Source organism: Cladophialophora yegresii (genome assembly GCF_000585515.1).
Source record: "Cladophialophora yegresii CBS 114405 chromosome Unknown aczIN-supercont1.6, whole genome shotgun sequence".
Taxonomy (NCBI): Eukaryota; Fungi; Ascomycota; class Eurotiomycetes; order Chaetothyriales; family Herpotrichiellaceae; genus Cladophialophora; species Cladophialophora yegresii.
In genome coordinates, this window is record NW_006913050.1 from 2,543,517 (window position 1) to 2,564,355 (window position 20,839).

At 54.3% G+C, this 20,839-nt stretch overlaps 8 protein-coding genes across 8 annotated transcripts; 4 read left to right on the forward strand and 4 right to left on the reverse strand.

The window, feature by feature from the left end:
* Nucleotides 1–330: 330 nt before the first annotated feature.
* Nucleotides 331–954, reverse strand: A1O7_08948 (uncharacterized protein; the record flags this gene model as incomplete). Its single annotated transcript, XM_007762937.1, has 2 exons — nt 331–668; nt 849–954. 2 exons carry the CDS (start codon nt 952–954, stop codon nt 331–333), a joined length of 444 nt encoding a protein of 147 aa, XP_007761127.1.
* A 1,269-nt stretch (nt 955–2,223) lies between these two features.
* On the reverse strand, nt 2,224–3,250 carry A1O7_08949 (triosephosphate isomerase; the record flags this gene model as incomplete). Its single annotated transcript, XM_007762938.1, has 3 exons — nt 2,224–2,438; nt 2,521–3,052; nt 3,233–3,250. 3 exons carry the CDS (start codon nt 3,248–3,250, stop codon nt 2,224–2,226), a joined length of 765 nt encoding a protein of 254 aa, XP_007761128.1.
* An 888-nt stretch (nt 3,251–4,138) lies between these two features.
* On the forward strand, nt 4,139–6,436 carry A1O7_08950 (pre-mRNA-splicing factor ATP-dependent RNA helicase PRP43; the record flags this gene model as incomplete). The annotated part of the gene is made up of 1 exon (XM_007762939.1): nt 4,139–6,436. The coding sequence occupies one exon, from the start codon at nt 4,139–4,141 to the stop codon at nt 6,434–6,436; it is 2,298 nt and encodes a 765-aa protein (XP_007761129.1).
* A 1,384-nt stretch (nt 6,437–7,820) lies between these two features.
* On the forward strand, nt 7,821–8,888 carry A1O7_08951 (uncharacterized protein; the record flags this gene model as incomplete). Its single annotated transcript, XM_007762940.1, has 2 exons — nt 7,821–8,520; nt 8,572–8,888. Coding segments are annotated over 2 exons (1,017 nt in total), but the record flags the coding sequence as incomplete, so codon positions are not given.
* Nucleotides 8,889–10,058: 1,170 nt separating this feature from the next.
* On the forward strand, nt 10,059–12,164 carry A1O7_08952 (uncharacterized protein; the record flags this gene model as incomplete). The annotated part of the gene is made up of 1 exon (XM_007762941.1): nt 10,059–12,164. One exon carries the CDS (start codon nt 10,059–10,061, stop codon nt 12,162–12,164), a length of 2,106 nt encoding a protein of 701 aa, XP_007761131.1.
* Nucleotides 12,165–12,371: 207 nt separating this feature from the next.
* On the reverse strand, nt 12,372–13,910 carry A1O7_08953 (uncharacterized protein; the record flags this gene model as incomplete). Its single annotated transcript, XM_007762942.1, has 1 exon — nt 12,372–13,910. One exon carries the CDS (start codon nt 13,908–13,910, stop codon nt 12,372–12,374), a length of 1,539 nt encoding a protein of 512 aa, XP_007761132.1.
* Nucleotides 13,911–15,778: 1,868 nt separating this feature from the next.
* A1O7_08954 (uncharacterized protein) lies at nt 15,779–17,783 on the reverse strand (the record flags this gene model as incomplete). The annotated part of the gene is made up of 6 exons (XM_007762943.1): nt 15,779–16,072; nt 16,128–16,549; nt 16,621–16,786; nt 16,847–17,158; nt 17,210–17,555; nt 17,629–17,783. The coding sequence occupies 6 exons, from the start codon at nt 17,781–17,783 to the stop codon at nt 15,779–15,781; spliced, it is 1,695 nt and encodes a 564-aa protein (XP_007761133.1).
* Nucleotides 17,784–19,736: 1,953 nt separating this feature from the next.
* On the forward strand, nt 19,737–20,591 carry A1O7_08955 (uncharacterized protein; the record flags this gene model as incomplete). The annotated part of the gene is made up of 1 exon (XM_007762944.1): nt 19,737–20,591. One exon carries the CDS (start codon nt 19,737–19,739, stop codon nt 20,589–20,591), a length of 855 nt encoding a protein of 284 aa, XP_007761134.1.
* Nucleotides 20,592–20,839: the final 248 nt, after the last annotated feature.

Genomic DNA, 20,839 nt, shown 5'->3' on the forward strand with positions numbered 1-20,839 from the left:
AGTAACAACAGAGGTGAGATGAAATTCTATCCCACCTAGTAAGAGCCAAGAGCCCCTTTCTCCGACATCCAAGGACGGTCGACATGGAGTGTGATGATGTGCTCATGTTCGCGTGTTGTACAAGTCCTCCCTTCCCTGACTGCCTCTACCTCCCGCTCGCTCCCTTGTCATGCTCTGCCGAAGTGTTCAAACATGCGAAACACCATGCGCAAGAGTTGGCCTTCCCCAATAACTGTGGTCATCCATCCAGTCACTCAACACCTACACCGCAGGATATCTTCGCTACTCCTTCTCTCTTTCATCTCATCCGCACTCCCAAAGGAAAAGGGTTCACAACGCCGACTTCGCCTCCCCCTGGCCAGGCTGCATCATTCCCTGCGCCCCCTGCTCCATCATTCCCCGCTGCCGCTCCTCCTCCATGTACTGCTGTTCCTCGCCTAGTGCCAGCGCATAAGGGATGCCCAGCAGCAAAATACTCGTCGCGAGGACCCACAGGCTTTTGCCGCCGTAGTTGACCGTCGTGCTCGTGGCGGAGTACAGGGACGATGACGCCGAGGAGATGCGCGCCCTGGCCTTTGGGGGGATAATGTCGCGCAAGGCAGAGAGGCGGTCCAGGAGCGATTCGTCCAGTTGCGGGGATTCGGCGTCGTCGTCGGAGATCTCAGAATCTAGCGCGACACACAACGTTAGCTGGTCGGTAGAGTTGAAGGCTCATGATGACATTTATTGAAGACTTCACAGGAAAGACAGCATATTGAAGCCCGCCGGGCGGTGCCCCAGTAGAAAGGAAGTAAGGAAACTGAACAACAACCACCGAAGATGCGGTCAATGCAGGGCTACGGACATACCGGTGTCGGTATAGTCTTCGTCATCGTCAGCTAGGAGAGCGCCATCGACAGTGCCTTCGGGTTTGTTGACGAAGTGCTCGTCTTCGAGTTCTTCGAGCCTGACCATCTTGGAGGGACTTTGTTGGGGACACGGATGATACTGTGTTCTGGCTTTTCAGAGGTGAGGCTGACGGAGCGCGTTTGGGCGGCTTGGCAGGGAATCCGACTGGTATGGAAAGGCGAAGCTGAAGGGTGGGACAGGTTGTAATGTCGAATTGATGTGATGTGGTGATGGATGAAATCGATCAATTTGGAGCTCGCATGCTCGTTCTCCGCAAGGAAATTTTGGCCTTGAGATTGCGGCGCAGCATGGAGCGTGAAGCGCATATCCTGGGGTGGAACTTTGATACTCCATACAGTACTTCAATCTATGCTGGTCAATCTTCCCTAGTCGTAGAAGCACTCTATTGTGCAACATATTGCGGACGCCCTCATCTCTCACAGCGAAGAATGAGGGCGTCAGTGCACGGTTGCCGCCACAAGATGCTGCTTGCTGCTACGCCAACAGACCATCAACTAAGCCAATATAACTGCTTTGGCTACTGTCCTTGACTTGACGGCAGCATGCAGCCACCGGTAACTAAGCTGGGCGACGAGGGCACAAACGGAGATATTGACAAAGGGATAAACTCGCTCGTCGAACTCGGCGTCGATATGACGGGCGAGGCAAGAAGCCCGCATTTCTCTTACATCCAGAAGGAATGGACATATGGCAGCGGATCGACCCTGGCGCTGCCGACGTGCCAGAACGCTTATGCCTCATAGCCATACACATATCGATGCAATACTTGCAAGCTGCTATTTTCGCGACCTGGAAGACGCATCAAACGTGTTCTGGATACTCCCATGGGACTGGATGATGACCCTCCACTGGACAGGAGGCTGCTCCTCCGTGTATACATCTGCCCCAAAGACAGGTGCTTGATTGTCAGCTTCGACCACCCTCGATACGCGACCACTCGGCTCGTAAGGGCCAACGGCAGCTGGTCGTCACGGGGCTTCAGATCGTTAGTCGGCAAGCTTCAGCGCCTGCGGAGTACGGGTACAAAACGAGGTATGTGAGTCCGGGGAAGATATGAGAGCCGTCTGCTTCCCGCTGTCTTCTGTTTGCATAATGGGATCGACTGGGTAAGGGCAAGCTGAAACCAAGGTACACCGACTCCTTCAGTAACAATAGGCTTATTTCACTGCTGCTAAAGGTTTATGCTGTTCTCGCTTCTGATCGAGTTCGCTGGTGAGCGTGGGCTTCTTCCTATTTGTCCTACTCGGCCCCTACCTCCTTAGGCCTTTGCGTTGATGATGTCGACGACTAATAACAAGATTAGCGTGCTGTCGGTTACGGCTCCGATGGGAGAGAGGTCAACGTACAAGCAGGTTTCAAACTGGCACCGCCAACCAAGAATCCATCCACGTCAGGTTGCTTGGCCAAATCTCTGCAGTTCTTCTCACTGACGCTTCCTCCATAGATGATTCTGGTATTTTCAGCAACTTCAGGCGAGACCGCCTCGCTCAGCCATTTGCGGATCGCGGCATGGACCTCTTGTGCTTGTTCTGAAGCCAGTGTTAGTCAGTTCGACAAGCAGTCATCCAGACAGGCAGGATGGCGATGCCCGAGACAGACATGTCAACATACCGGTTGTAGCGACCTTCCCTGTCCCGATGGCCCAGATTGGCTCGTATGCAATCACGATATTTTTCCAGCCATCCTTTCCAATGGTCTTGTTTACCGCCTCTAATTGCCTTGTGACGACATCGTTGGTAATGCCCTGCTCCCGCTCCTCGAGACTCTCGCCACAGCACAAAATGACGCCAATACCGCCATCCAGCGCAGCCTTTGTCTTGCAAGCAACGAACTCGTCTTCTTCGCGCAGGATAGTGCGGCGCTCCGAGTGGCCCAGCAGCGTCCAGGTGATGTTGCTGTCTTTCAACTGCGCTACCGAGATCTCACCGGTGAAGGCACCGTTGGGCCGGTCAAACACGTTCTGGGCCGCAACTTCGATGTTGGGCGAAAGGTGCTCACGCGCGAGCAGGAGGTATAAGCTTGGAGGTGCGATGACGACTTCGGTATTAGGATCGAGCTTGGAGGTGGACAGGTTGTGGACGATCTCTTTGATGGACTGGATCGTCCCATTCCTGGAGCATTGAGTCTCGTCAATTATTGTTTTCTAGCTTATGAATGAGGTAATGTCTTGGAATAGATATACATTTTGAAGTTACCACCGACCTAGCGAGCGTTAGCTGGTGCTCGCACTGGAGAATATCTCGCAGGACAGGAACGATGCCTCCCCCCACGCTTTCACGGGAGAGAGCCTTGTCCCTGAGAAGGGCAGAGCAGGTTAACTTACGAAGAACTTGCGACCCATGTTGGCGGTTAGGTTTCTTTGCTTCGAATTACCAAGGTTGCGGGTAGTTTTAGGGTGCTTCAAGGGTTGTGCGGTGCTTAGGAAAACAAGTCTGTGTCAGTGTAGATACTCAAGAAGGACGAACGGCGAAATATGTGCAATGGGGCACTTCGGAAAGCGAGCAGTCCAGGACTCGGCACAGCTCATAGAAAATGCATCGGCGTCTGTTGACAGCGGGGCTCCGTTGCCAATGACGAGGGGCAGCGACTAAGTTGCCAGCCGGGGGAAGCTTTGCCGAGCAGTATCCCGGGTTTTCACGACAGGAGCAACACATTGAAAAGCAGAGGAGGCCGGATCTTTTTCGTCCTATGTGAGCCGTTGCGAGCCTGGGAAACGGCTCGACTGGCCGAGAAATGCCCCCAATATCAAGTCATAGTGATCCGCCTGGCCTCAGACCTGAGACGGGAGGCAGAAAATCGACGTGGAGCGGTGTTTGAACCCCAGGATGGGACGGAGACGGAGTGCATATCGTTGATACCTCGTCATCGTCGTTGCGCACGAAAGGATGCAAGACCACGCTGCCTCGTACCCGTAGGGCTCGAATGGGGCGAGTGGGGTGGAGAGGGACAGCCTTGCACATACTCACAAATGATTCGCAGTAGGATTGACCTCAAGATGTGCAACGGATACGCAATGGACTTGAACCGCATTTCTCGAAATATTTTCCGCCTTGCGGACAGGGAGTTGATTCTCCCTTGAGATCAAAAAGTGAAATTCCCGGAGAGTCAGTCGGTCTTCCTCTGTTTCAGGAGTATCCTTTACTGCTGAAGCCTGCATTTACCTGGCGTCTGCCACCCACCTACGCCGCACCGATCGCCCCGGCTCTCGCGTTTCCGCACTTGTAGGGCGATGGCAACCAAGCGCTCAGACAACATTGACGGTGCTCCTGCAAAGCGCCAGAAAACATCTGGCGAGATGGACCCTCGAAATAATCCATATCTCGCTCATCACTATGAGAACAACACCAACGGCTACTCGAACGGCGCTTCAACGCCCCCAATCGTCAAAGATGGGCCTCTCTCCAAACTCCAGCGACATAAGACGACCGCCGCACAAGCTCGAGAAGCCGAAGATGGCAAAATCAGCCCTTTCACAGGTCGCTCTCATTCCGATAGATATTTCTCCATCTTGCGCACCAGAAGAGATCTGCCTGTCCACGCGCAGCGAGACGAATTCCTCCAATTGTACCAGAAGTCGCAAATCCTTGTCTTTGTGGGCGAGACGGGCTCAGGCAAGACCACACAGATTCCGCAGTTTGTCATCTACGACGACTTGCCTCAGCGAGAAAAGAAACTGGTTGCTTGCACCCAGCCTCGGCGAGTCGCTGCCATGTCGGTGGCGGAGCGTGTCGCAAACGAGATGGATGTCAAACTCGGTGAAGAAGTGGGTTACAGCATACGATTTGAGGATATGACCAGCCAAAAGACCATTCTCAAGTACATGACAGACGGGATGCTGTTGAGAGAAGCCATGAACGATCACGACCTCAAAAGATATTCCACCATAATTCTTGATGAGGCCCACGAGCGAACATTGGCCACCGATGTGTTGATGGGTCTACTGAAGGAGGTCGTGCAGCGTAGACCAGATCTCAAGTTGATCATCATGTCTGCCACCCTTGATGCTCAAAAATTTCAGCGCTACTTCAACGACGCACCTCTACTTGCCGTCCCGGGACGAACTTTTCCCGTTGAAATCTTCTACACGCCCGAGCCTGAGCGCGATTATGTGGAGGCTGCGATCAGGACTGTCTTGCAGATCCATGCCACAGAACCTGAAGGAGACATCTTGCTCTTCTTGACTGGTGAAGAAGAGATTGAAGATGCATGCCGCAAGATCTCGCTAGAAGCAGACGAGATGATTCGAGAGGCTGACGCCGGTCCAATGAAGGTCTATCCCCTGTACGGCACGTTGCCTCCTGCTCAGCAGCAGAAGATCTTCGAGCCAGCGCCACCGCCTCGCAAACAGGGCGGCCGTGCAGGGCGCAAGTGTATCGTCGCCACCAACATCGCTGAAACGTCCCTGACAATCGACGGCATTGTGTATGTGGTTGATCCAGGCTTCTCCAAGCAAAAGGTGTATAACCCACGCATTAGAGTCGAGTCCCTGCTGGTTTCGCCGATCTCGAAGGCTTCCGCTCAACAGAGAGCTGGTCGTGCCGGTCGTACCCGGCCTGGAAAGTGTTTCCGACTCTACACCGAAGGTGCATTCAAAAAGGAACTGATTGAGCAGACGTATCCGGAAGTCCTCAGATCCAACCTCTCATCGACTGTTCTGGAGCTGAAGAAGCTTGGAGTTGACGACTTGGTCCATTTTGACCTAATGGACCCTCCGGCCCCTGAAACTTTGATGCGGGCATTGGAGGAGCTGAATTATCTTGCATGCTTGGACGATGACGGCAACTTGACGACCATGGGTAGACTCGCATCTGAATTTCCCCTGGATCCAGCCCTTGCGGTCATGCTCATCTCCTCACCAGAGTTTTACTGCTCCAATGAGATTCTGAGCTTGACAGCTCTGCTGTCGGTCCCGCAGATATTCGTGCGACCCGCATCAGCTCGAAAACGTGCAGATGAAATGAAGGCCCTCTTTGCTCATCCTGACGGCGATCATCTGACAATGCTGAATGTCTACCACGCTTTCAAGGGTCCTGACGCACAGGCCAACCCACGACAATGGTGCCACGACCACTTCTTGAGTCTTCGTGCTCTGCAGTCTGCCGACAACGTCCGGATGCAACTGAAGCGTATTATGGAGCGGGAAGAGTTGGAGTTGATGTCCACGCCATTCGAGGACAAGAAGTACTACGAAAACATTCGGCGTGCCCTGGTGTCAGGATTTTTCATGCAAGTGGCTAAGAAGGAGGCCAATGGCAAAACCTACACTACCGTCAAGGATAACCAGACGGTTCTTTTGCATCCAAGTACGGTCCTCGGCCAGGAGAGTGAGTGGGTTGTCTACAATGAGTTCGTTCTCACGAGCAAGAACTACGTGCGGACGGTCACAAGTGTGCGTGGCGAGTGGTTGCTCGACATCGCACCGGGTTATTACGACATAGACAGTTTTCCAAAGGGCGAAGTCAAGACCGCTCTTCAAAGACTCCAAGAGAGGGTGGCTCGACGCCAAAAGATGAAGGGTGGAAGATAGACATGCGGCTACAGGATTATGGGTATGTACACTTAGAATGGAAAGCGCTTGCTACAGCATCACTTCCGTTCCGTGCTTCTTACCCAGTCTACTGTCCTGTGGCGACCGCATATACGAGTTGGCCTAGACACTTGCCAGTAAAGGCAACATGTCCTGCACGTCCTGGGTTCGAGGCTGTGCCTGGCTCAGCCCTACGAGGCTCTTACACCTCGCTGGACCAATGATCGAGTGTCTTTCTAGCCATTCAAATCTCTTGCAGATGTCGATACTATCTTGGGCTTACCGGGTATGGAACCTGGTCGAGTCGGAAGAATCCCAAGCGGTGAGGGGTTCGCCTGTACTGTAGCATGTCAGCGCGGCTGTCCTTGGAACCATGTGTTGCAAGCGGCGACGGAGATCGTCCAGTAACTGGCGTTAGGGCTGAAAGGCTCACTGCATGTGTGAACTCGTGTACATAGGTGCGCGTCGGTGACCGCGCTTAGGTGCGAGGAAGCTGTCAAGGCGTTGACGTCGTCTGGAAACCGAGTGGAAAGCATCTGGCTGCAGTGGCAAAAGCAGCGATGGCGAAGCGGGCCGAATTCCACGCTGACAAAAGTCGTTCAGGCTTTCCTCAAATGTCTCTCACTGTTCTTTCTTGCCGGTGTCACCACTTTCCAATCGAGGTTCGTCGTGTGTACCGTTGATGGCGATCTCTGGGAATCATTTCCCACTTCCTTCCCAAAATTGTAGCGATGTCAGGTCTCCCTAAGGAAACTCTCCACCACACCTTTGCCATTGGCTGCAATACCACTGCGTCTCACCTCTCGTTCAGCCTCACGAGTTGTGCCTGGCTAGCACACTGTGTCCAGTCGGTATGTCTCGTCGGACGACCAACTGCCTGTGCTCATTGCAGCTTCCCCATGTCGTTCCGCGATCAGTCCCTCCAAGCACTTCCTCCCCTCTTACATTGCTGCAAATAAGGTGAGACCAACCACTGCGCGCCTAATCCCTCTCGGCGTGGGCTAGTCGACCTACTTGGCGGAGCAGTGTGTTGAGCATGCATGGCTTCGGCGACCCCATCGGTCGGGCGTCTCGTGGTGGCGTAGATGATGTGGTGCTAACTGGCTTTCCCTGTGGCGATGTCCTTTTGCGTCTATCATTTCTGAGCGACTTGTGGAGTATCGCCCCCGAGTCCTGGCACCGCTTCCTCATATAGTTTCTATTGTTGTGTTTGTCCTCATACTTTGGCCCTGGTGTTGGCGGGCCTTGTCCATACCCCTCTGCTGTGTCGCATCCACTTTTGACAGTCTCTCGTCCTGACCCTTATGACTGTTCCAATGCGACATACATCCAATCTGCGATGGGGGATTAAACAGACATGGGCTTCGACAACAACTCAAGCTGCACATCAGATCCCAGGATGGCGCACATCCGACGACAAGATGCCTTCGACGACTCCGAATACGGATCATGTCCGGTTGGAGGACAGTGGTGGAAGTGCGAAGACGTCAGCTACCCGACATTCATAGGATGCTGCTCGAGCAATCCATGTTCCGGTCGACTGTGTCCTGAAGAAGATCTATATCCCATGGGTTTCAGTTCTGTCACTGCACCCGCTCCCGACTATCCAAATCACTCCTGTCCATATGGAGGACTGTGGTATACCTGCGCAGAGAACACTGTCCCCTTTCAGGGCTGTTGCGCGAGTAATCCATGCAACGGGCAAGGTTGTCCAGCATCCGACCTGCGAGCAGCCGCCGTACACACCGTCGTGGTGGCGGGAACGTCGACGTTCACTGTTCCTTCCCCGGTCGCGACGAAAAGTCCAACTACAACAATTTCGACAACAGACACCACGATAACCTCTAAGCCAACGATAGAGGGCTCAACGTCAGCCTCTTCCCAGCCGGTCTCCGAATCAGTCGACGTAGCCGCGATCGCTGGCGGCGCCGCAGCTGTTGCAGTCGTCCTGACAATCATCATAGGAGTGCTGATCTGTTGGCTTATTCGAAGGAGGAGGATGAAACAAGCAGCGATGAATTCTGCGCAGGTGGGGATACCACCGCAAGACCCAAAACCCTTCTACAAAGACCCTTTTGGCGCGAGTAAGTGCATGCATCCAGTCCTCGGTCGTTTCCCCAACTGAGTTCTCCTAGTTCTCACTCCAACACTTCCGCGATATAGTCGACGACCTCCTTCTTTTGGATACCCTCAAGCACCTTTCTCTCCCGCTCCTACATATCCGTCCGCACAAGTCATCCATCCTCCACATACCGAACCTCAAGAGGTCATGGGTCTTTGCTTGTCAAAAGACGAATTCAACCGTCGTACCAAGTCGAGATCTCCAGCAAATCACCATGTAGACCGACCCATTGAGCTTGCGACCCAGCGCTTCTCTGCAAACAATCCTGACGCCGAGGCGAAGAGCCCTCCTTTGGAAGCCCAGCCGAAGCCGAAGCCCAAGCGTAACTCCAGGGTAGAAAGAGAGAAAGAGGTCGCGCGGCCGAGGCAGTCACGGTTACGGAGTCGCCCAGCACTGGTCAACTTGCGCGCGGAGGCATCTAGAAGTCCCTCGAGGAGTCCGGCGCAAGGATTTGGCCCAAATGATTGAGCAGGGCTACGAAGAGGCCATATACATTCAGACACGCACGTGTCGGAATCAGACAAGTATCAGTCGACAAATAGTCTGAGCCTTGCAGCGCTCAGCATCGAAACGCACTGTTGCGAGAGCGAGACAGAGCCGGAACCAAGCTGCGAAGTGCAGGGTTGGTGCACCGGTCTTGGTCACGGCAGCTTGCTCAAAGTTAGATCGAAGAACCGGGGAAGACCCGGACCATGTTGGGACTGGTAGTCAAAGCCGAAGGGCTACCGGTCAAAATTTTGTGGTGCAATCTCGCTTGTGCGGCTCTAGGGAGTTCTAGCAGATGCGAACCTTGGCCAGACAGTCCCAGTCTGCCGAACAATGTCCAGCCGCAACCGCAACGGTCGGCAGCACAGGAGCATGTGGACTGGGGAGACGTACAGTATTACCACAACCCCTGCGAACACCTTCCCCTGTAACATGTCGAGGAAAGCGTGGAGTGTACGCCTCAGGGGACATTTCGCCAAGAGATTTCAAGTGCCGCTTGACTTTGATTTGCAACGGTCATCAATCTGTGTATAGTAGCATTTCCCAATCAGTGTACACGGTAATGCGAAAAGCCTGGTGTCAGGGTCAGTGGAAAGCCAGAGGACGCTCGAGACAACCGCATTCGCCAATCGCCTTGATATCATTGGCTCGGGCGCATGTGGGGTGGCCTTGGCATGTTTATGTAAGCGAGGATTTTCTCAGACTGGCCTTTCGAGAAAGTTTGATACCAAAGCCATTGATATCGTGACATTAAGCGCTCATAGACTCTATTACTGTACCCTAGATTTTATGTTGCGGTGCTGCGCAGCATCCGCAAAAGGATCTATTACTTTAGTAACCTCTTTCCATTCCCCTTGTACGTGGGGGCGTTTCTCACCTCTGCTGAAGCAGAGTTCCAGATTTCAGCAGGACCGTCGACTCACTCGGACTCACTCGACCAGCTTCCGCCCGTTCGTCCGCAAGTTCAAGGAGGAAGAGGCGGAGGACAATGCTCGACAGACCACCGCTACAAGGATGCAGAAACAGAAACGCGAGAATGGTCCCCACAACCGGGCTGGGGATAGGATGCACAAACGCGCGAATGGACCCAACCGGGAGCCACGTAGCGTTACGAAGCGATTCAAAGAGCAACCAGGTCGCGAGAACACGACGACAGGCACGGTAGAAGAGGTTCTGGACATCGAAGCCCGGACTCTTCTCGCCAAGTTAAAGTTACGGCTTGGAGAAACCAGCAGTGCTGCTGGACCCGGAGCCGGAGCCGGGTACGTGGAGCGGAACGGGAAACTAGACGAGCAGCAGGGTACTCGTACTGTTGTGAACGGCGACACAGACACACACTCACACTCCCACCTGAGAGACCGAGCACCCGCATCGCACGCGGAACCACAACCACAACCACAAACAACAGATTTGGAGCTGGACCTCGAAATCCAAGAGCTCTCCTCGACGGGCGACGGGCTGGCGTACGCGCCCGACAAGAACGCGGACCGGGACCTCATCCACGTCGTCCCCTTCGCCGTGCCAGGCGACAAGGTTACTGTCAAGACGTACCCCCAGAAGCAACCTCACCACAGAGCATGGACGCGAGTCGACCTCGTCAAGGTCGTGACCCCCTCGCCGAAACGCGCGGGAACCACCCCACAGTGCCCATACTTCGGCACTTGCTCGGGCTGTCAGCTCCAGATGCTGCCCTACAAGGACCAGCTCGCGCACAAGAAAACCATCGTGGAAAAGGCGTTCCGGCACTTTTCGAATCTGGACCCCTCGCTCGTGCCACCTGTGGACGACACCATCGGTAGCCCGCTCGAGTATGGCTACCGGACGAAGATCACGCCGCATTATGACGGCTGTTCGCGGTCGAGGCCGTGGAAGGAAGGTGACGCGCCCCCGCCGTTTGGGTTCGGGAGGAAGATGAACCAGAATGAGGGGAAGGTGCTGGATATAGAGCAGTGTCCTATTGCGACGGAGATTTTGAATGCCGGGCTCAAGATCGAGCGGGAGAAGGTGGCGCGGACGTTTTGGAAAAAGAGGACGGGCACGACGGTGTTGTTGAGGGAGAGTACGACGAGGGAGGTCCTTCCCTCGTCAACACCGCTTGAGGTTCAGCGTGAGGATGAGAGTGGTAAAGAGGCTGTAAATTCCAACGGCACTACCGCAACCATCACGGCAACGCCAGACCACGAGCAAGAGCAGGACCTATCTTCCCTCCCGCTGGAATATCCTGGCACTCCGACCTCGACCTCATCCTCAACGTCCTCGACGACAACCCAAATAACATACACGTATGGGCCCCACCACTTTCGAGACACAAAGACCTACACATCTGACCACCACGCCGTCACGACCGAGCACATTGGCCCCTTCACCTTCAAGACGGCAGCCAACTCGTTCTTCCAGAACAACAACTCCATCCTGCCCACCTTTCTGGCGTACATTCGCGACAATATCCTGCCCACACCTACCTCGACTTCCTCTTCGTCTCCGTCCTCGACGGATCGCCTCCCCATCAAATACCTCCTCGACGCATACTGCGGCTCGGGCCTCTTCTCCGTGGCACTCGCCTCGCGCTTCTCCTCCGTCCTCGGCATCGACATTGACGAGGCCTCGATCCGGTGCGCGCGCGACAACGCCACCATCAACGCCGCCGTTCACAAGTACCTTTGTGGGGATCACAGCGGAGATGGCAGTGGAAAGGGAAGTAAACACCTTCGCGGCGCTGGCGCCGGTGGTGGTAAGGATGGTATCGGTGGCACCGCTACCAGTAAGGAAAGCACTAACCTCGGCTTCATCGCCGCGGATGCGCAGCACATCTTTGACGACGTGCCCTTCCCAGCGGCGCAGACCGTCTGCATTATCGACCCGCCCAGGAAGGGCGCGTCGCGGGACTTTCTCCGTCAGCTGTGCGCCTATGGGCCCAGGCGCGTCGTGTACGTCAGCTGTAATGTGCATACGCAGGCGAGGGACGTAGGGATGTTGGTTGCCGGGGTAGGCCGGGAGGATGGCCACTCGGGGTCCCAAAAGCGGTGGAGGTACGAGATTGAAAAGCTTGGCGGGTTTGACTTCTTCCCGCAGACGGGACATGTCGAGGGGGTATGTTTCTTGAATAGAGTCGAAGATTAGCTGAGGGGGATTTGAGAGGGAGTCGGGAGGATTTGAATTGAGCTGAGAAGGACTTCTAGAGGGATTCACTGCATTAGTATTGCCTGTCTGGTCGCAACACGGATGAAGTCTCGTGCTTCGGTGCTCCACCAGAATGATAATACAATACTTGTAGTGCAGAGGAGAGTCACTCAAGCAGCCGTCGTAACCCTCGTCGTTGCACGGAGGCTACACCACGAACGCGTTGGCCTTGTCTTCGTCCACAACTATGGCTCCGATATCTGCCACTCCAAATCTTTCATGGTCCAGCGGCACCCATACACCAAAGACCTTATACTCGGGTGGTGTATCCAAACAACCAGGACTGCTGCTCCGGAATGCTTCGTAAAAGGGAATATCCGGGCGGCTTCCCAATGCAATGGTCATTGTGTCCTTCTGCTGCGCGCGAGCCTGGCAGAAAGTCTCCCAGTGAACGAGACCGATGCATGTCTTAGAACCGGCCTCGGTACTGCTTTGTTGCGCAGGTCCGTCGCGAGCGTCGTCGCTATCTTCATGTCCTCCGGCAGGGTCGTCGTTTGACACAGTCTTGTTCTCGCTTGTAGCTAGCCCCGGAGCCCATCGCGGGTCTGGCGAATCTCCTTGGTCTTCAAGAGGATGCCACTCACCGAGGATGACTCTGACCCCCCGCTCCCAACAGAGTTTAGCATCCAGGAATAGCATCTCACAGATCACCTCGAAAACTGCGTCCTCGAGACCATGAAGTGGCATGCTGTAACAATGCAACATGAGTGGGCCCAGGGGTGAGCCCGCCGCCGATGCACGCTCAACGATTCTGTGGAGGCAATTTTGCGCCAGTCCAGATAAGCGCTCTCGAGGTGCGACATCTAGGAAGACGTCGACGGCTTTCGCATCGTCGGTAGAGCTTGATATGTGATTGGCAACCAACACAAGACACCCTCTACAGCCCTGTACCTGTTCCAGAGGATCGTCGGACGACAACATAGCTTGCAGCTTGGCTGTAGACGGAACTGATTGTCCGAGCTCAGCAAGTCTATTCGTACACGCCCTTTGTGACGCAAGCAAGGCATTGCAGAACCATACGAAACCTGTCACTTTGTCATGGTGGGCAAGCCAAGAGGCGAGGGACCGCGCTTTCGAAGCACAGCTCTGCCAGCGCGATCTAGAGAGTCTCAGAGGAAGACGACCTGGTGTTGAAGAAGCCACAGCGTCGTACCATTGGAACATGCCGTAAATGTGGCGTACATCTTCTATTGGTCTGAAAAGGGTAATGTCAGACGCATCAAAGCCCCAGGTCTCGTCGCTTATTCCGAACAATCCAGCCGGACATCTGGTGGGAATGAGCACGGGTTCGACCTTTCGCAACTGTCGCAGAAAATCTTTCAGCAGCATGTTGGTTGGCAGGTCTTGAAAACCTGAAGGTGGGTCATAGAAGTCCCAATCTGCGAAGAGAGACAGCACATAGTCTTTTGGCTGACTAGCCGAGAGTTTCAAATCCATCACAGAAGTTATCTCGTCCGTGAGTGAAGCCCACGGGTACCAAGCCATGTGCTTGTCGGCAGTTACTAGTGTTGCCCCAAGAAGGAACGCAGCCACTTGCATGTCGGTTCGTTCAAAGAACTCGTCTTGACGCCCAAAGGCGTCAACGAAACTTGCATGGTCTTCCTTCACTCTATCCAAAGCGTCAGAGTCGCTCAGTCCAAGCTGATCTTTGTAACGCTGATGTGATAGCCGGGAATAGTCGTTCATCTTTTCCAGCCGTGTCGGTAAAGGGGACCAGTAGAAGCAACACTCGGCAACCTGCACCTCCGCGTAGACGAGGGTGACAGATCGGGCATACCTAAACTCCTGGTTCGTCCAAATTCGATAAGGCCATGAGCATGCGCCGTTCGAATTTAGGCACACGTATGCATGTAAAGCGTGGAAAACAGCTATTTCTGTGGCCGTTTCGTACATCGCAGATTCCGTAGCAGATGAACCGATCGGGACCTTTTTCAAAACAGCTTGGTACGCCTTTCTCAAGCATGCGCAAAGACTGCTGGGACAGAGGACAATAACAGGCAAGATTCTGAAGATTGCCGGAATTTGTGTAAGGGACTGTCGAATCTGCTCGTTCCTTCGTGGCAAACAGACTTGATCTATCCAGCAAGCCCCAAATTTGTCGGTGAACTGCACAAGACGTTCGAGCACCGCGTCTACTCGCCACTCGGCTCCTAGTTCAATCCATACATTTTCTGTGGGATGGGATACCAGATGTCCTATGCAATGTTTGGTGCGGTCGAATTGGCCCCAAGTATATGATATCGCAACGCCGCTTTCCTTGCACAATTCGGCTGCCGTGATCTTTATGCTCAGATGCGTCTTGCCAAGAGTCGAATCCGTGAACACCTGACAAGTACATCTTCGGAAAGTCGCCAATCTTACTGTTTCGGCTGTTGCATTTTCGTTCGGGCTGGAGGAAGCTTTCTCCTCACTGTTGAGTACATCAATGTGGCCGTTGGCTGCATATGCTTTGCTGTACTGGGCACCGTCTCGGAGATACCTTGGCCCCTTGCTGAGATCGCCCTCTTTCTTTTGCAGCTTTTGGCTCTTCGAGGCAAGTTTCCGTCCAGCTTCAGCTATTCTTTCCCGGGCCTTTTGAATCTGAGCCCAATCTCGATGTATCTGTTCATCAAGCTGCCGTAATTGTATCTCCCTTCGTGTTAAGGTTTGTCCAACTGGGCTGCTCTCCACCTCAGGTCCCAGGCCGCGCTTCGCAGCCTCAGAGGTGTACGGATCCATCCCGACGCAGGCTCAGGTTCTTACCAACTGTCGTCAGTGTGAAAGTCCACCCTAAGCAATGGTCACGCCATCAGATGGCGTCGTTGACGACAGATGGTCGAACGAGTTGTTGGGAAGTTGGCTGGCAGGCTGGAGCTCAATGATGAAAGTCATGTTCTTCCATTGTGAACAAGCAGGCAGGCAGGCGGGCAGGCAGCAAGAGTCTGTCTGCCTTGCCGCAGAAGCCCTCATCGGGCTGAAACGCCGCAGCTGCTGCCAATCAAGACTGGATACAGAAGAGAGGCGCGTGCGAGACGCGCCCGACGGGAGGGCCATGTTTGAGGCTGAGTGCATACACGACCTGCGTTCATGGCGGTGGCATGGGAGAAGGTCGAATCCGGGTGGTGAAGCGGCATGATGTTGGCCTATTGGGCAGGTCGTACTGCAGGAGCGACCGGTGAGAGCAGTCATTGGAGGTTGGAAGGCGCCGTGCAGGATTGGGGCTAGTGGGAGTCGATGGCCCCGGGACCCTCCGCACCATTTGAAGCGGCGTTGGCTGGCAGCGGCACCCGGTCCACTGATGTGCTCCGTACATACTGTAGCAGGCGTGTGAAAACTAGGTAGGGAACTGGAGCATTCGGAGTGGAAAGAAGCCACTTAATGATACTGTGATCTCAACTCTGATACCATCAGACCCTCCTCATTTCAACTACTACTGCATGACACGATACATCCTGGGACACATTAACGAGAAGGCCGACGCAACGCGGTGCGCTTAACATAATGACGGAGGGTACAAGGTACAGTGCCCTAAAGCCCTGATTCCGCCAGGTTCGGTCATATGCCTTGCCCGCGAACTAAAAGGCGGATCCACGTCTCGCGTTAGACTCGACGATTTCCTTCTCCAACACGCCATCCTTGGCCATGCTATGTGCAAAGGTAGTCGTCGGCCTCCACTTAGCCGAAGTGCGCGGGGTGGTCTCCTCCATCATCTTGTCGACCTGCTCGAGCGTGAGGCCCTTGGTTTCGGGCACCAAGAACCAAGCATAAACGAACGCGGCCGTGCAGAGGCCTCCCCAGACGAAGAAGACCGAGGACTTCAAGTCGCCGTGGTCTTCGCCGACCATGTATGGCGTGATGACGGCGATGATCTGTAATCTGTCAGTTGATGCTCCGCTGCTCTAGGGTTTCCAAGGTCAAACTCACAGTATTCCACAGCCAGTTAGAGGCAGTCGACAGGCCAACGCCACGCGACCTGATGGGCAAGGGGAAGATCTCGCCAATGACAATCCATGCTCCGGGACCCCAGGTCGACGCGAAAAAGAAGATGAAGATGGCGATAAAAGCAATCTGGGCATTCACGGCGGGGATGTTGTCGGCAAGGCTGGTCTCGGGATCGGAGGGATCGGGATGAGTGTGGTTGAACCCGACCGAGACACCAATGATGGCGACTAAGAACTGGCAGATCAACATGCCCAAGGCACCCCACACGAGGAGTGGCCTGCGGCCGAATCTCTCAACAGTCCAAAACGAGAGGGGTGTGCTGCAGACGTTGACCAGAGTGAAGATGAGTGAAATGAGGAAGGTGTTCTCGATGGCGCCCGTGGACTGGAGGAAGGGTGTTGAGTCTGTTCCATGGGTTAGTATAATGTATCATCACGATAAGGACATATCCGATGCAGTGCGGACACCGACTTACAGTAGAAGATAAAGTTAACACCGGTCCATTGCTGCATCATCTGCAACGAAGTCCCCAGGATGGTCCGTCGTAAGTTCGACTTTTGCACCCACAGACTACCCCGGAAGCAGTTCGCCCAGCCGGAGAACCAGCCGCTGTCGGGAATGACGGCTCTCTCGTACTCCTCCTGCGTCCGGTTAGCACCGAAGATACTTTCATCACGGGGCATCTATCAGAAAAAACTCACGTTCGCGACAATCTCAGCCAGCTCGACCTGCACGTATTCAGACTCGCGGGGCTGGCCTCGCAGCTTCGACAACGCGATGGCAGCATCTTCGAGTCGCCCCTTCTTCACAAAGTAGCGAGGCGAATCCGGGAGTGTGAACAGCCCTCCAGCCAAAATAATTGCCCAGGCGAACTGAATGGCAATAGGGATCCTATATGATCCGGTGTCTTGACGGTCTTCCGTTGCATACACGACTATCGATGCCAGCATGATGCCGATGGTAATGCAGAACTGATATCCTGCCACAAGAGCACCTCTGACTTTCCTCGGGCACTTCACGGCGAGTTAGCATGTGCAAAGATCCATCAATGGTTGAGTACTCACAATCTCGCTCATATACAGGATCACGATAGCGCTCTCAAAACCGACACCGACGCCAGCAACAATACGTCCAGCAACAATGGCGGCCAGCGCATCGCCCTCTCCCGTAATCATTTGGATGACGACACCGATCATGTAGATGAAGCAGCCCAAGATGACGGTCCATTTGCGACCGATAAAGTCGGCCGTGTCACCACCAATGAGCGCACCGAAGAATGTGCCTGCCGACAGGATTGAGACGATGAGCGATTGATGCGAAGAGGTGAGAGCATCGGCAGTGGGACCCTCCACTGCGCGGATGAATATCTCGGACCCGAGAACGCCATTGATGTATCCAGAGTCGTAGCCACTAGTCGTCGTTAGCACCCACCGCCATGATCGGCCGAAAGATACGGCAGGAGCTCCTAGGGCAAAAGACTTACAAGAAGATGCCGCCAAATGAAGCAAAGGCACACATCAGATACGCCTTCCACGTAACGGGGGCTTCGATGCGGTTGACATCATCGGTTGTCCTGAGGGCGATGGAACTGGTACGGCCACGTTCGGGCTCCTGGTGAGTCTCTTTGAAGTCGGCCATGTTGGCGGTAATAGGATGCGTAAGGCTTCGGGCACATGCAACAGAGACAAACAGCCGGTCGCAACAGATATCGCGCTGGAGGAGGGGAGTCCCTACGACCTTTATACATTCCTGGCACGGACCATCAAAACAGACACCCAAGAGCTCACACCTGGGGTCGCCATAGCGCGGAATAGCGGAGGGCTGCAAACACCAATCGCCTGCTGAGAAGATGGCCTAGCCTCGCGTCGACTGACCTCAAGAGTCACGCAACATAAGATTGCGGTTTGCCTCTCCGGTGACCACATGGGAACCCAAGCGTAACGTCGGCGCCAGTGACCAGGACATTTCGTCATGGGGTGTAACATTGATAATCCCCACTGCAACCTCGCGCGCATAAAGCGCGTCTTAACTCGAGACTGCTTGTCGTGGCGTCAGGCTTGTCGTTGACGGGTCGAGTCTTGGACTGGTTCTTGGAGGGAGCTTCCAAGACTCCGACAAGGCTTGGATCCCCACAGTTTGCCATCCAGCGTTCCGCCAGCCGAACACCAAGCATCGGCCTTCCAGAAGGCGCAGACTGCCGTCCAGCTTCGAGATCTGTGCGCTTGGAAAGGGGAACTGTTTCCAAGAGCAACTCAAGACATTGTGAACCGGCGGACCAGGATCTCGCTCATGTGTCCCAATTCCGTCGCAGCGGAGGAAGGCTCGTTGCGGTATGCATTGCCCAGACAACCAGACGGCTTGGCAGCCCGATCCAAGATGGAGTGGCGTGGGTCACTTTGCGGGGTTGACGACAGAAAATCAGGATTAGACGGGCGCTCTGCCGTCAGCTGGGTGGTTTCATCACCTCAAAAGTCTCTCGTCTTCGAGTGACGCGGGCATCGGCTCCCCTTCCTCCTTGCTGAGAAAGTGTTGGTGGCGCTTGGTTAAGCAAAGTCTTAACCATGGCGAAAATATTGCCAAGAGGACTCCGCTGATGGAGATCGCTTCGCCCTCCGCTTGGGGACCAGTACCAAGTCGGCCACTCCGCTTCAGCTTACGAAGTTACACTCACTGTGTGCAACGTTCAATGGAGGTGTCCTAGAGCGACGAGCTAGTCCCGGATCTCCACCAAGCGCTGGACATTCGTGAAGTCGGACGTTTGTCCCGATTTGAAGGTCCACCACGGATCAAAGCGGGCTCTGCCACACCTTACCGTTGGCACAAAACAGAAACAAGGGACATTGTCGGGTATCTTCTAGAGTAGACATCACACCCGTACCCCAAATTCAGTATATATAGTCCGAGCCTGCCCACACACACCTGCCCCTATACTTGCAGCCTTGCTAGCCTGGCAAAGGCATGATTCGATCGTTCTTACCTCTGAGCCGCTGTCGGTGATACCAGGCTCAATGGGTAGAATCGACATTCAACTGCCTGCCTTTACTAGTGGCTTTGAATTGCTGATCATGCCAAATTCTTTACCTCCCGCACAGCCATGACGGCTGTGTGCGTCGTGGTCAGGAGTGTTAGTGGTCGGTTTCTCCTGGTTCACAAAGGGGTCTTCCATTACTTGGAAGTATTGGTGATTTCCCCTGCACCCTTCGCTGTCGGGGTTGGTATGCTGGTCACGTGTGCTGCAGGGTCGCTAGAGTACGAGTACGAGGGCGTCTGTCTCTGAGCCAATGAAGGTATGTGAATTGTAGACATGTAGGACAAGTGCAGAGAGCTTGCCAACGAGAAGCCTTCGCTTGTGCCAAAATCTCCCGAGCGATCGACGGGCGAAGCTCCCCCAAGCCACCTCGAATCAGGCGCCCACGTCGTGAGAGTGCTCCTCGCAGGAATGATAGCAGAATGCCTAGAGGCCACACCTATAAGAGGATCAGGTGTCTAGCTCTTGCTGATGCAAAGTCGAGCAAAGCTCTCTTGGACTCACTAAATCTGCATAATCCTCCGCAACCCTTTTCGCAAGAGATTCTCACACAATTCTTGACGATGGATGCAAAGCTTACCATCCCTACGATTGACGATCAGTACGAATCGGAGGCCTCTAACGACACGGAAGTCCCACCGCCAGCATACAGGAGGAACTCTGAGTCTTCCACCGAGCGTTCCTTGTACGACGAAAAGGATGAGGCTCCATCAACAAGCCAGCAGGACTCCGGCCAGGTCCGCGAGTACGGGTTCTACCACCCGAAACTTCTGGCCCGTGGCCTAGTCATTACCGATGGTGGTGCCTCAATCGAGACAAGCAAAGTGCCATTGTACTATGTCGAAGTCTCGGAATTCGCTCTCAAGAAGCCGGATGTTATTTTGCATCGACTGCCTCCCACGACCGGGATGTCGAATGACCTGGATCACCTCGCTAACGCTGGAGAGTCTGCTCCAGTCATCGGCGTCGCGCATTTCCCGAAATTCTCGCAGCAAATCAAAGCTGGACTTGGTGATCCTGCTTCCACGGGCGAAATGACATACGTCGAAGTGCAAAACCCGAACAAGATGTACCACGGCGAGTACCGTATTTCATTCAATGGCAGGTCTTTTGCGTGGATGCGGACCCATGACGCAGCTGCTGGCGTCGAAGGCTCCAGTGTCACACGGAAGATGAACCGTGGTAGCTTTCAGCTGATTGATATGTCCACAAATGAAGTGGTGGCAGCATTTCTTGACAACAAGTTCAAGAGCTGGAAGAAAAAGGGCAAGCTGAGGATCTCGAAGAAGCTCGAAGAAGATGAGATCGAAGCACAGCAGCTTAAATTGCTCGTAATCTTGAGCATCGCGGCGATTCTGGAAAAGGCTCGGAGGAGGCAAAATAGGAGAGCCAGCTACTACAGTGGAGGTGGCCAATAGGCTGGACGAGGCTCTGGGTGAGGCTTGAGCGAGTATCCCGTCTGAGATGTCGGTAATATCCTCGGTAATCGACTGTATCGATTTATTTCTTTGCTGGGCTCGATTCGCTATTCGAGGAACGCCTCCCCGGAAGCAAGAGGCGGGTTTTCTGGGTCCCATCAGAAGAGGACGCTTCATGCGGTGCAAATTCCGGTGCAAATGTCGTATTGAGATTGTAGTTGGCACAGCTCTTTTCTGTTCAGACGTCC